General features: G+C 48.6%; 1 protein-coding gene across 2 annotated transcripts in view; it reads right to left on the bottom strand.

The window, feature by feature from the left end:
• The window catches only part of LOC135805800 (uncharacterized), a 14,720-nt gene extending 3,858 nt beyond the window's left edge, over positions 1 to 10,862 (bottom strand). Inside the window, exons 1-8 of one of the 2 annotated variants that reach the window (XM_065319901.1) lie at positions 10,567 to 10,862; positions 7,397 to 9,366; positions 5,672 to 5,783; positions 4,050 to 5,215; positions 3,156 to 3,324; positions 2,697 to 2,818; positions 1,935 to 2,031; positions 791 to 886 (exon numbers count right to left, since the gene is read on the bottom strand). In XM_065319901.1, coding sequence (XP_065175973.1) covers positions 791 to 886; positions 1,935 to 2,031; positions 2,697 to 2,818; positions 3,156 to 3,324; positions 4,050 to 5,215; positions 5,672 to 5,783; positions 7,397 to 9,366; positions 10,567 to 10,575 — 3,741 coding nt within the window. In that variant the 5' untranslated portion in view covers positions 10,576 to 10,862. The remainder of the gene's footprint in view (positions 1 to 790; positions 887 to 1,934; positions 2,032 to 2,696; positions 2,819 to 3,155; positions 3,325 to 4,049; positions 5,216 to 5,671; positions 5,784 to 7,396; positions 9,367 to 10,566) is intronic. The other variant, XM_065319902.1, reaches the window with a different exon arrangement.
• Positions 10,863 to 14,605: the final 3,743 nt, after the last annotated feature.

Here is a 14,605-nt window from a genome sequence, read left to right as displayed (position 1 = left end):
CACACACACACACACACACACACACACACACACACACACACACACACACACACACACACACACACACACACACAATGTGCACATGCAGTAACAAACAACGAACAACACCAGCAGATTCAGAGGATGAGCACGGCTCACAAACAAGAAAGATGACAAGTGTGCATTGGAGTGATGACAGGTGTGCATTGGAGTGATGGCAGTATTGCACTGCAGTTGGGGTAGCATTGCATTAAACACTAACGTCACTGGAAACTATCCCCAATACCAATCACAATGATGAACTGTCTACAAACCTGCAGGACTACGTGGGTGCTTGCACTGACTTAGATCTGCAAAGCACCCATTGCACCCGTTTCATCCGGTAGAAGATGAGTGATATGTAGCTACGATATCACGGTGATGTTGCCCATACCACGGTGACGTGGCCCCCTACACACTGAAGCTGACAGCAGGCAGATGGAGTGCTCTTCCAGCTGACTATCGACAGGCCCAGTCTCTTGCTCTGTTCATCAACATGGTTAAACTTCACCTAGGGTTCCCAGTGCGTGCGTGCAAGTGCACACACGTGTGTGTGTGTGTTCTGATAATTGCTTTACTCATGCAGGTTGTACAGTGTGTTGCTGACATCATTCTGGTGCTTGCACACACGCCATTGTTTCATTTCAGTATGTGTACTGGTATACACACAACAGAAAAGAAAGAAAGCAATCCACACAAGCGCATGGCTTAACATGGCTTCACACTGCTCCGTGCCTTTGTGCAGCACTGGTGATTGTCGCTTGAGACTTACAAAGGGAGAGCCGAGGTCGTCACTGCGTTTCCGGGGTGAGCTGCCAGCCACGTCAGTACTGTGACGTGGTGATGTTGACAGTGTTGCATGAATAGCCTGTATGCATGACGTGATACATCAGCAGAAATAAAACACGCACGCACGCACGCACGCACACACACACACACACCCACACACACAGATAAAGAGCATGTGGTTCGCGGCAATCTCATCGCAAACATCCTGTGAATTCCACGCTAGACTTTGTGTAGTTTGCGGACATGCCACGGGAGTCGGGTGCTTTGTGCAGTATGTGAAGTATGTAAATTTCCTCCACAGGGCAGGGCTATATAATTGTATGGCGCGTAAATTTCCTCCACAGAGCAGGGCTATGTATGGTGGCGATGCTTAATCCGCCATGCTGACATGATCACATTTGACGGGGATCGAGTGACCACAGTCAATATTAGTGAGGTCCTGGTCTACGTGACGGGAACGCAATGCAAAGGTTTGCGTACCGTAATGTCGCGTATCAAACAAAGCCTTATACCTGCAGAAACCCATGTCAGGGGTAGGCTTGTATTCACATCAGGCTTCCATACAAGGCAGGTATTTCTATGTGTGTCAACACTAAAACCAGGCTTATGTGCCGACAGTGTATCTTGAAAATCAGGCTTGTATTCAAAACAGGCTTGTATTCAAAACAGGCTTCTACATGAGACCGGCTTTAATACAAGACACTACGGTATGACTGTGTGTTCTTGGGCTTGACATATTGCACACAAGATGTTCTGCTTCACGCTCACACAAAGAAATCACATGGAATGTGCAGTAGAAATTTCCGGTTCCAAACATGGCAGTTTCTTGGCGGACTGCTGCCAAGCTTGAGTGACACACACTACATTGTACATCCAGAAGAAATGAGGGCCAAAATTCAACCCAGCATGAGCCATGATTTATGCCTCACGCCGATCAATGTAGAAAATTGCAGACCTGCTGAATGCCATGTCGTATGAATCGTACAGGACTTTACAGCTCGGCCAAGCCTCCCCGACAGACTCTTACGTCCCACACAGCCAGTGTCACGTCGAATGTGAACTAGGCTGTATGTTCGACAAGGGAAGGTACACTTTAAAAGTAATGATAACGATGTGTTCGTTCTTACCCGTGCAATTAGTCCCTTTTTATGCTTCTTGCGATCCAGTAAGGACATATTCTCCCTGTCGGCAATACTTCCTGGCACACCCATTGACAGTGTGGGACTGTAACACAGGGAGTAACACAGGTAACACAGGGAGTAACACAGGTAACACAGGGAGTAACACAGGTAACACAGGGAGTAACACAGGTAACACAGGGAGCATAGAAGCATACATATCAGTAATTAGAAATAAACTTGCATGCTGTATTATTGATCCCACACAAACAACTGACATACTCCTATGTACTACAGATCAACGCTCAATACGAGTCCCAACACTGCCTCTGAGTACATCGACGACGCTGCCAGCATAAAAACACCAGGCTAAGCGGCCTGGCCGTTGGAGCGGTTGGGCTGCTCACAAGTTGATGGATCTGCTGTGGCCTGCCCAACCCTTGCACGTACCGCCCACACAGCGCTCCATACAAAATGCGAGGGGCATGCACCAACAAGGGGGTACAGAGCAGACCTGTATAACATTCAGGAGCAAATAATCTCAGCAGCATACTGGCTACACACTGTGTGCTCTTTGCTCTGTCTTTGCAGTGTGTGCTCTTTGCTCTGTCTTTGCAGTGTGTGCTCTTTGCTCTGTCTTTGCAGTGTGTGCTCTTTGCTCTGTCTTTGCACCCCAAGCTACATGTAGATACGTGACCAGGGGTGAACAGGGGTCAACAGGGGTGAACAGGGGTGAATGCGATTTTACTGCTCCTAAGTCGAGCAAGTCACCTGCTGGGAATGCCTTGCAAGGTTGATTCCTTGATGGTCAGATTTGTCGCGGAGTCAGTGGAGTTGAATGAGAATCCATCAGCGCTATCCCTCATGCGCGACGCTGATTCACTTCGCACACGCTACACAGGAGATGCAAGAGCAGCAGGACAAACAGCAGCGGCAAAGGAGACGTTATGCCATAGCGGACACAGTCAGTGCACAGCATGTCAGTTACGTCAATAGCTACACCCCCCCCCCCCCAGGACCAGCAGTTCAGTCACAGTATTCCCGCATTCAAGCACTGTCATACACGAGAATACAGTGCACTCTGAAGTACATGTTTACCTAAACTCCTATTGAAAAGTAGCAACGGGTAAATAAATCCCTTCTGATGGAAAGAAAAATAGGAATGAACTGCAGCAATTCAAAATGGACTGGATTCGGACCTTGATCAATGTCTTTATGACTATTGCTTACGGATGAAGTATCGTCACTGGAGAGCGATGGTGTAACACCGCACGACACACTGTCATCTTGGCAGCTGTCAGCCCGTTCCATAGCAGGTGATAATGGGCGCATTGCTGACTTGAGCAAGAAGGAACGATTCAGACTGGACAGCGATGACATGCTTTGATCCTCCTCAGGACTACAAAGAGCAAATGTGCACACACACATATACACATATACACATGCACACACACGCACGCACGCACACACACACACACACACACACACACACACACACACACACACACACACACACACAGAGGTCGATGCACACATGTTAGGACACAACTTAGTACGCATGGGCACACGTCACATACTTTCAATGCAGTGTTGATGATTGTGACCAACTGGCAGTCAGAAAATTGACGCCTCATACAATAGATGCAGGCGCCGGTGCTTCAAATTTGCTGGACCGCCACAACCCATACAACAATACACTGTATTGTGTAGCTCTAGCTCTACACATACCAGGCTGGGCAGTGTTGAAATTATACAAAGCACCACCATGTGTACTTGCATTGTGTGAAGTATGGCCAGGTGTTCGGACTACGGCACTCGCACTGCACTCATCACGTATACTCATACATAAATGTACTGTTGAAGAATGAACATATCATGCAGTAGTGTGCAACATCATATCTTTCCCCTCCCCTTAGGTTTAGTGTACGATTACACAGTATACTGCATGCACATGTATTTAGGACCAGTGCAGGGACGAGTCCTACACATGGCGTTCTCCCCACTACCAGTCCCACTGCACTGCACTGTACTGTACTGTACAGCTACTGCATTGCACTGCAAAACCACAGCAATGCACTGAACTTTACTATGAACGGAGGCAATACACTCGCCCCGAGACTCTACCTTGAAATGCGATGGTGAAGAGAATGGTCACTGCTAATGCTGGCCGTCGGTGTGTTCTTCACGAGGGACATGCGTTGAGGCCGGACACCATTACTTCCAGATGATTCGCCGGATGTGCGCCGGTCTGCAAAGCACATCCTCTCGTCACCGGACGAGGAACGCTTCTGATTGTCAACAAGAGCGGAGTTTGAAGTAGTGCTACTGTGATTCTCTTGTTTACGCAATGCCCAGCCAACTCCGATTAAACTCCTGAGCCGAGACTTCACTTTAGAGATATTTCTAGAGCCAGTCGCTTCTGAATCGGTCTTCTCACTGAGGCTGCTGTTAGACAAGCTCCTGTTCTCAAATGTCAAGCCCAGAAAGTCAGCCTCTTCCCCAGTGCCTGCTGACTGTGTTACGGAGAAAGACTTTGAGCGCGAGCGAGCCGTGTCAGAGTGATCATCAAAGGACTTAATAGCAGCAATAGAATGTCGAGGCCGATGGTTAAAACCATCTACTGGCCGTAAGCCATCGGCGGCAACCTGCTCCCTGGAGCCACGTCCTGATTGTGCAGAGATTCTCTTCTTCATTGAGCTGGTCCTGGACGACGAAGCCGAGTGACATTTTATTGGTCTTTTAGATTCCACTTCTAGCTTCTTCTCCTTCTGCTCCACGAGGAATTGCTTCTCACGTCTACGCCACTCCTTCATGCGCTGTTCATACGTACTTTTGGTCTGTTCATACGTACTTTTGGTCTGTTCATACATACTTTTGGTGCTTCTTTTCCCGTGATCTTCTGAAATGCCAGCAGATCTATCCACACTTCGATCTCCTCTCCTTCTGCTTGACGCAGCAGCATTGTTGTGCGTTGGCAGGTCAGATGACAGGTCGGATCCAGCAGTGTCTTTACCCAGGTGAACAATAGGAGGGTGACTTGAGGAGCGCCGTCGTCTTAGCTTGACACCCCAGAAGCCAGACGCTAGCGGCACCAGGGTTTCTGCTGAATTGGGCCCAACGCGGCGCCGACTCTGCACTTCTTCCATGAGCGTTGTTGGCGAGCCTGAGCGCGTGCGATGACGGTAGTTGGACGATGACGATGTACGCCGGTCAGGTACCCGTCCAGCTGGTAGCCTGGCCACTCGTACTGGGTTGCCAACTTCTGGTCCAGATAACGCCTGCCTGACGCCCTGCATAGCACAAACGAGAGTGGTTGAAAAAAAAAGTCGCAATGGGGGAGACACTCAAGGTTGGGATAATTGGGAAAACTGGGAATCTCCTTGAAGATGTGTTTGACTGCGTAGACATGTATGTCATGCTGGGAAAGTGTAATCCACATGGATGTGTGAAAGTCCCGTTAGGCCCTTTCACACATCCACACCACCACAGAAAAGAGATTACTGTCGATATCAACTCAGCTGTACATGCATCCCCCCCCCCCCCCCCCCACCATCATAGCCTATTAGGCACGTTCACGGGACACAGCCAGAAAGCAAAACAGGAAAGAAGAGGAAAGAAACGACAACTCCCCTTTCAAAGTACTCTACTAGGCAGTGATTTCTCCAAAACGGTTTCCCATGCCATGGCACTCGATACCGGTAGTGACTTGGATTTAATACAAGAACAAACTTAGAGTCACTCTTTACCGCGTTGCTGCTGCCGCTATCCACTGGCAAAGTGAGCATTTCAAATTGATCTTCCGACTGTGAAGAGGTGCAGCGGCGGGTGAACTTCACGTCCACTCCCCACTGCCGGTTGCTGTACAAAAAGAGCAGAAAGAAGACATTGCCAGTGGGTGTTGGTAGTGCAAGCAACAAGGACAGCTTAGCCAAGACCAACAGGCACAACACAGGAATAGGCAGGATGCAATCTCTACTGTACTTGCTAAACCATGGGCACACACTTTCAAACAACAACCAGTAACATGCTGCACTACAGATTAAAAGTATGGTCTAAAACCAAAAGTTCACTACTTGTAGTCTTTTGGGTACTGAGTAGAATGCTCTTGGTCCGACGAAGCTGAGATGCTCCCTTCGTTCTATATTCACAATCGAATCCGCGCACTTCCCCGGAACTGAGTGAAATTCCCAGAACGTGTAGTCTTCTGGACGCTGAGACCAATGGTCTTGGTTTGAGGAGGCTGAGATATAGCATTCGGCCTTTATTCCCAATCAAACGCGGTCTCATACTCCGCCCCATACTGATGTGTACACCATTCATCTGGTTACTATGCCAGTGCAGTGCACTGTGCAGGCAACAACCCGCAGTACCTTGTGTGCCTCGAGTGCAGTCATACAGCATCCCATAAAGAGTCTTTACCGCCCTGAATGGACTCTTCAGTCTCAAGTGCAGTGCATGGTGAACTCTTCATGGTCACACACCCTTTGGATAAGCAGAAGAGTCCATTCAGGGCATTATGGGCTCTTTATGGGATGCTGTATGACTGCACTCAAGTCATACAAGGTACTGCGGGTTGTTGCCTGCACAGTGCACTGCACTGGCATAGTTACCAGATGAATGGTGTACACATCAGTACGAGACCGCATTCGATTGGGAAAAAAGGCCAAACACTGCATCTAAGCCTCCTCAAACCAAGACCATTGGACTCCGCATCCAGTAGACTACACGTCCAGGTAGTTCCACACTCATCCATGCCTCTAAAGTATAAGAACGGAGTGGCGCTTTCAGTGACATTTCCGACACAAATCCCTATCTTGTAGGACACACTCACTCAGTTTCGGGGGAAATGCACAAGTACAATTGGGGATATAGGACGAAGGGAGCATCTCAGCTTCCTTGCACCAAGATCATCCGACTCAGCCATCCAAAGACTACACACTGTGATGAGTAACAAGAGTGCTAAACCAGAGTGTCAGACTGTGTGACTCCGTCGGTGGGGGGGGGAGCGTAATTCTTCGCTTAGACCTTTTTCAACAGCAGTGTACAGTACAAACTGATATTGCAGATCAAACTGATGAAGTGCAACAGTACAATCACAGATTACAGCTTCCATTATTCATGAAGAAAAGCCGTAGACTACGATTTCCGCTGTCCAGAACCCAATGCAGAGTTTCACACTCTGGTTTGTGTACTCTTGTTAGTAGCAAGAGTGCATCCCCCCCCCCCCCCCCCCGCCATTTGATCCTGCACAAACGAGTGCTAGCAAGCACATGTGTGGTGGGCTGACACCTTTGTACAAACGTCGGAAATCTTGCCTGCAAGGTGCACTGCATCATGAAAACGTTGTCAACTTGAAATTCTGCTGGCGCAGTGCTGCATGCAGGAGTTGCACACTCAGGGTGGGGACTACATCGTATGTACTATTGTCGGTAATGATACCAGGCCAGTATAAAAATGACAAATAGACATACCTTAAAGGCTTCTGATTGTCGCAAGAGTCACTGCGACTTATCATAAGAGCTTGGCGGTGCAATCCCGGAGGAGAAGCCAGATCACTTGACTGAGAGTGGCGGAGATTTGTTTGTTCTACCCATCGGGCTCGCAGAGATGTGGAGGACAATGATGTTCCTGGAAGGTCAAAGGCCGATCTGTCAGACTGCCGTGATGATGATGATGAGTAGCCGTCCGAAGCAGTGTACTCCCTCAAGCTCTGATTACTCTCAACACTAGCAGATAAGCTATCAACTTGACTCAATCGACATCGCTCTAGTGTGGGAGTAAGCAGGGGACTAGTAGTACCGCTACGACTTATTCCACCACTCGCCACCTCCATAGCAGGGAGGGGTCGATTCCGTGACACTTTCAGGCTGGCACCGTTAGCAAGGGGATCGTCTTGGCTGTCAAAACTGGCCCCCATTATTTCTACTCTACTAATAGCAGCAGCAGCACTGTCAGATACCAGCGTTGCCGGTGCGGTGTTTAGGCGGCTGCCAGGTACTGGAATACTCGGTGTCCTGGAGTGGGTAACCTCGGATGAACTGCTGCTCCGCGGCCGCGATTTTAAGTTCTGCAGTATGTGATGCGAGTCGCAGGAGTTGGATGCAGAGGATGCTCTGCCGTTGGGTCGACTTGACATTGGCAAACTATAAAGTTGCGTCGTGCCCGCGTGATTGCACGAGAGCATCTCGTCGACACCAGATATGCGTCTTGAACTGCTTCCTTCAGGGGGAGGGTTGCCTGACAAGGCTCTGGATGCTCTGCTTCGAGATGACTCTAACAATCTCAACGTCAGACTAGCAGTCACTAGGTGCTTGAGGCGGTTCCTAACTCTGGAAATCGGTTTGCTTTGCAGGCTTTCTAGAGCTCTATATTGATCATCGGACTGTGATCGTTGGGATCTGTTGCTGGACGAGGATTCCTCACTCTTCAGGCTCATTTTCTCATCTGATACATCTGCCTCTTTCCCCAAAGACATCGACTTGGAGCGGGTGCGCACCAGTGGCCTAGCTTTTGGCGACGGTCGGCTGCAGGTTGACGATGGCACTGTATCAAAAGATCGACCAAGCCTGAAAGAAATTGCAGGCGCTGAAGGATCGGCACTGCTGGCAGGTGATGACCTTACTTTGACAGGACTATTGATGGGACTGGCTTTCACAGTAGCAGACGCACTAACCGTACACTCCTCCAGAGACCAAGAGGTTTGAACAGACACGGGTAAAGACCGACTTTTGGTCATTTCCTCTTCTTCGCATGCCAGCCAAGGCTCGTGTTGTTTCTTGTCCTTTGCTAGTGCACATGGAGGATGCTGGACGCTGGGTGACGGTGGAGCACTGTCAGCAGTACCGAGAGATTTGGGATGCAGCGCGAGTTCAGCACTTCTTCTCGGGCACCGCAAGGGCCGTCCTTTCCTGACGAGTGCTTGTTTCTCCCGCTCCCGCCACTCACGTATCCTGGCTCGGTATGCTTCAGCATGTTCGCTCTGTCCAATACCTATTTTGTCATCGGATGTGGCTGAAGGAACGCTTTGTGGTGCTGCCTCTGGCCCCGATTCTGTTGCATTCGCTGGCATTGCTGTTGATGATTCTAACGTGGGTGCATTTGCTGGTGTCGCTGTCAATTCGCCTAAGTTGGCTGCTGTACGATTTTCCGCCGAAATAACTGGAGATCTGTCTCGATGTTGCAAGCGTAAACCAGCCTGTGAAGTCTTTCTGTGTGGCTCCTGTGGGGGTGGTTGTTTGATCAAATTCATGGAGCGCTGTCGCCGTAACTGGACACCCCAAAAGAGAGGCGCCGAGTTCAGCAGCGAGTTTGAGGTAGAGTCCAGCATTGGCGAGCATTGTTGATCGCGCTCCTTGTGGCTGTGGATGTCTGATGACACATTCATACATGATGTAGGTGCACCATGTGATGACGGTGCGAATGCAGGCTGGATGACGGGCTGCTGCAGCCACACACACATACAGACGAACACATACTAATTATAATTATATGCAGAAAAGTAGAGATAGAGATAGATAGATAGATAGAGAGAGAGAGAGAGAGAGAGAGAGAGAGAGAGAGAGAGAGAGAGAGAGAGAGAGAGAGACTGACAGAGCACACACACCGCTCGCTCACGGTGTGTGCACATGTGTGTGGGCGAGTGAGTGTGTGTGTGTGTGTGTGTGTGTGTGTGTGTGTGTGTGTGTGTGTGTGTGTGTGTGTGTGTGTGTCTTGGCCGTTTTATGCCGATGTACTCCGTGTGGTGTAGACCAGGTGTGCATTGGTGGTCAAGTCACATGGCTTCGCAAGTTGTGTGGATTGGGCAGTTACCTGGCGCTAGTCTTGATCTGTCTCATTCAGATCTTGTCTGCTATCGTTGCTATAAGAGAAAATCTGCGGGCAGATTTGCGTTCTTCTCTTGCGATGGGCGTACATTGGTACATGGTGTGTGTGTGAGTGCGAGTGTGCGTGTGTGTGTGTGCCCATGTATGTATGTGTACGTGCTTGTTTGTTTGTTTGTGTATCCTGCTTGTTTGGTGCTTGATGTTCACAGGTGAAAGTTGAGTTCATTGCTGGAGACAGCATTGCACTATTGCAATGGAGACTACTCAGTACATGATGCCCTTTTGACTTATTTCTGCATTCTCAGACTGTGCCATCCTTACAGAACCAAACAGAAAGAGAAACGTATGAGCTGTTGGCTATCATCGAAACTTCCTTATTGCCACAACGCCAAGGCATCCCAGGCAAGTAACTTGTGCAGTCCAAATGCAAAACGCTACCGTGCACTGAACTCTGTAGACACAAGTCAGTCCCACAACGTCTTTGAATCTGACAAAGGCATGGCGCCTCATGAACACCACTCGCGATGGCTGTGCACCTGCAGTGCTGGTTATCACACTCACAGTGCTGCCTTGCACAAGCTACATGACACTACAATCATGTTAGCTACAATCATGTTGACTGCTAGCATAGTTCAAATTGTCTAGGAAGTGATTCACAGGCACCAACAGCTGAGAAAGAGTGTGTGAGGCTGTCCGCAATTGAAAATTCGTGCATATTTGCTCAGTCCATACAGCAGACCCACGAAGAGACTTCTCTTGAAGAGTATTGATCATTCTCCAACTGAATCAGTCTGGCAACAAGTACTAACAACTCTTACCTTGGACATGCTGTAACTTGAATGTGTCAAGCTCACAATCACAGCCAAATCAAAATCGATCCATCAGAAGACGTAAGTACAGACTTGGCCAATGGCCGCAGAATTCCTCAGTGGCCTGGCAGGAAAACACTTTCGGCAAGTTCACATTTAGGCATTGTAGGAGAAGGGCGATCTACCTAGGACAACTGTGGCTTGGGACTTTCAGCACGAGAGTCTGTTGGCGAAAACCACAATTGCCTGAAGTCCCGTACAAACCAGCCCACAACATGACTTGCAACGCCTTTCACTGATTGTACCAGACACACAAAAAATTGAGTGCACTTTCCTTTTCGAGCTCCTGCTGTCGTCAGGGACAGGAACTCAGGGAGTGGCTCCGGGCTGCATGCATACTGCATACAGGAGATCCGGAGATGAAATCACGCCGGAAAGGGCATGACTTCCGGAGTTCCGCTGATCGTGGAACGGATGCATCGGATTATCGACTCGGATCGGATGGCTGGCTGCGCGTCATCATGTGACTTCAAATTATTATTTCACCGTATAAAAAAAAACATTGACCGTATATCCCAGGCCCCGGCCCCGACCCGAGTTCCCGGCCGACCCGTATCATGGCGTATGCACTATTACTATCAAGAGTACATGAAAACCGGGTTTTCATGTACTCTTGGTACTATGCAATCTACCCGTATAGTATATAGTAGGTCTACGATAGTTTTTTTCTCTTTTTTTTTCTCTACGATATCGATAGTAGATCTACGACACCATGCGCGTTGAGCAAATTTTCTTTCTTTTGAAACTGTTGACACAAGTCATGGTTAATTTGCTTATTAAATTTTATTCCCGTAGCTATGCAGAAGACGTTACTTCAGTAACGTCTGGCGCTAGCCAGGGTCCACACGGCTTTAATTTGGTATTTGTGTGTGTGTTTGTTTGTTTGTTTGTGTCACGCCTGGCGCTATCCGTATCTGACGGCAAAAAAGCATAAGATGTTATGTCAATTCTCCTTTTTTCAGGCATATCCTGGGATTCGAACCCGCACTATCGCCCTACATGCATTCCTCCATACACTTCGCATTCATACCCATTCTTCCAAGTTGCTTCACGTTATTATCTTGCGTTTGAAAGCCCTATTTGAATATTGTGGGCAGCTGTATATGTGGCCAGCTGTACTGTGTTTGATGGTACGGTACGGTACGGGAGACGGTGTCGTATTACCCTCGATCGTACCTGTCCCGTACCTATCCCCTACCGTACCGTGCCATCAAAGACGGCTAGCGCGGCTGGCCACAATGCATATTCAAATAGGGCTTTCAAATGCAAGATCACAATGTGAAACAACTTGGAAGGCTCCCTGGTAGTACATTGGGTACTGCACTTGCCTGCGACCCGAGAGGTCGCGGGTTCGAGCCCCGCAGTTGCACATCTGACTGCAAAATCCCCACGACGCAGCTCACCAGATCAAGGTACTAGGTGTGGGTCCTCTGCACTCAGTGGAGTCGAGTCGAGCGAGCTGCAACTCCCGGTGCCGAAAGGCGGGCTCACGCCCCGACATGGCTACTTCCCCTTGTCTAACCCCCAAGACGAAATGATAGAAGCCGACTGGCCGAAATTAAAAAAAAAAAAAAAAATTAGTAATGTCTGTGGTGCCTCCATGGCTGGTAGCTGGTAGCTCGGCCTATTTAGCTCGGCCTATTTAGCTGTGGTGCCTCCATGGCTGGTAGCTGGTAGCTCGGCCTATTTAGCTCGGCCTATTTAGCTCGTAGCTGTACTGATGAGGCCATTATGGCCGAAACAGCTTGCTGTCTACAGCATTGGAAGAATTAGTATGTATGCGAAGTGTATATCGGGGGATGCATGCAGGGCGCGCGATAGTGCGGGTTCGAATCACAGGTTATATCTTAAAAAAAGGAGGATTTTTTTAAAGAATTTATAACATCCCTATGCTTTTTTTTGTCTAGGTCATCAAGGCATAAAAAGCCCTGAGCTTCCAAGCTTAAATTTTATTTCTACCCTTCCTCTCTCCGTACTTCTGTCCCCCCCCCCCCCTCTCTCTCTCATTCCTTCTGTCGTCCACATGTATCAAAGGAGGCGAAATAGCCTGTTTGTGGTGCGACGTTAAATAAACTTCTACAACAACAACAACATGGGGGCCGGGAAGACCACGGACATAGAGCTCTAGGGGCTGAATAGGACAGGTCCCAAAACAGAGACCCCTGCGGAACACCCTGCGTACATGGCACGCGTGGCAGGCCATCTGGTGTTAAACCATGCCAGAGCCGAGTAGTAGTAGTAGCAAGAGTACATAAACCTTTATGTACTCTTGGTAGTAGTAGTAGTAGAATTTATTATTTTGATAGGGAAGGCCCTACAGACGTTGCCGTCTTGTTACAGGGAACCCTAAGTGCTCTTTACAGAGCGAAACAAAAACGGATAGATGCTCAACCTGACGACACGAGACAGGCAGAGAATTCCACCTATCAGCGCCAAGGAAAGAAATAGAGAACATGCCATATCTAGTGGTAGCAGCGAGGAAAGAAAGTGAAGAGAATGATTGCCCTCTAGTGCGCCTCTCGGTGCAAGTAGCAGCCGACTGGAGGGTGAACATTGAGGAAAGAAGAGGACTTGTAAGCTGATGAATACAGCGGAAAACAAAAAATAAAAAGCCTCAAGTTGAGACGAGATTCGAGGGAGTATAACTTAGCGTGCCGCAAAACAAAGACAGTCGGGGTACGGCGAGGGAGACCAAAAACCTTTTTCATGCTGATATGACTTAAAGTACCGAGTCACCAATCCCACAATCAAAATAACTCATTCAACAGCAACTGGACGCTGTCGAATGCCTTCTTGACATCAGCAAGCACTACGCCAACAAGCTTCCCATTATCCAATTAATTGGTTGTATACGTGCTTCTCGAGGACTTTGCTAGCAATCGGTAAAAGTGAAACAGGTCAGTAGTGGCGCGGTTCAGAGCGGTACCCGCCCTTGAAAAGTGCTCTCACGGATGCATGCTTGAAAAGCGCGGGAAACTTACTTGCTTACTTGCTCTCCTCACGAATTGATGCCCTGAGAAGGGCACACAGGGAGCCTGCCATCACTTCCGGTAGCTGTGCGCATGCGACACACAACAGGAGACTCAAGAGGACACGAATAGTAGTACATGAATACTGGACGCTCCACTGTGTGTGTTCTGCACCCTCTTCACGCCCCAAGGCTGCTCGTGATGTACATGCACTAACGTTACCACAGACTAGTGCAGGGAAGCTTGACACATCGACTCTCAGTAAGTCACAAAAAATAAGTGGCATGTAAATTGTTACCATGGTTATGTCACTTATGTGCCAGAGATAAGGATATGGATATAAATAAATAGCAGTACATGTCCGGTTAATGTTGTTCACTTGAATTCATTGCGGTCTGTTCGGGCAGTTAGTAGCCGTTACTCTGGGCCGAGCTCCACTGATGAGACCTCAGCATGGGGTCGAAACAGCTTGCCGCTAGTGTCCGTGAGAGATTCCCTCCCAGTTTCACTTGTCCAAGCCTCCAAGCCTCCAAATCCAATGTCCACGGGGTCTTTTTTTAATGTTTATTGGCCACTGGCTACTACATGATATGTATCCTCATGATACTACAATGTACATTGTACATATTATATATATTTATTACAACATCTCAAGACTCGGTGGAAACACCGGCCAATGTTAAGAGAGTGGGTGATTGCCAACCACGGCGATAAAAAAATAAATAATAATAATAATAGCACATTTCGCGTAGTAGAGCACTAAATAAAGAAATTCAGTGTTTTTTCCGCTTCTGTCTTGTGAGCATCATCAGCTAGGTGTAGTAGCTGCTGATACTGATTTCTCTTCGGGTGTCGAGCTGCACAGTTTCTTCCAGTCTGTCTTGTCTGCTGCTTGTTGTCGGCACCTGGAAAGGTCTTCCATGGTCTTCATTGGCACACCCAGCTTATTCAGCTGAGCGACCAGACTTGTGGCCAGTGTCAACCTTTGTCGTCCACGAGGTGCATTGTTGCCCTTGTCA

The sequence above is a fragment of the Sycon ciliatum genome, chromosome 1 (assembly GCF_964019385.1).
Source record: "Sycon ciliatum chromosome 1, ocSycCili1.1, whole genome shotgun sequence".
NCBI lineage: Eukaryota > Metazoa > Porifera > Calcarea > Leucosolenida > Sycettidae > Sycon > Sycon ciliatum.
The sequence above is the reverse complement of the archived record's forward strand: the minus strand, read 5'-3'. Positions and strand labels throughout refer to the sequence as shown.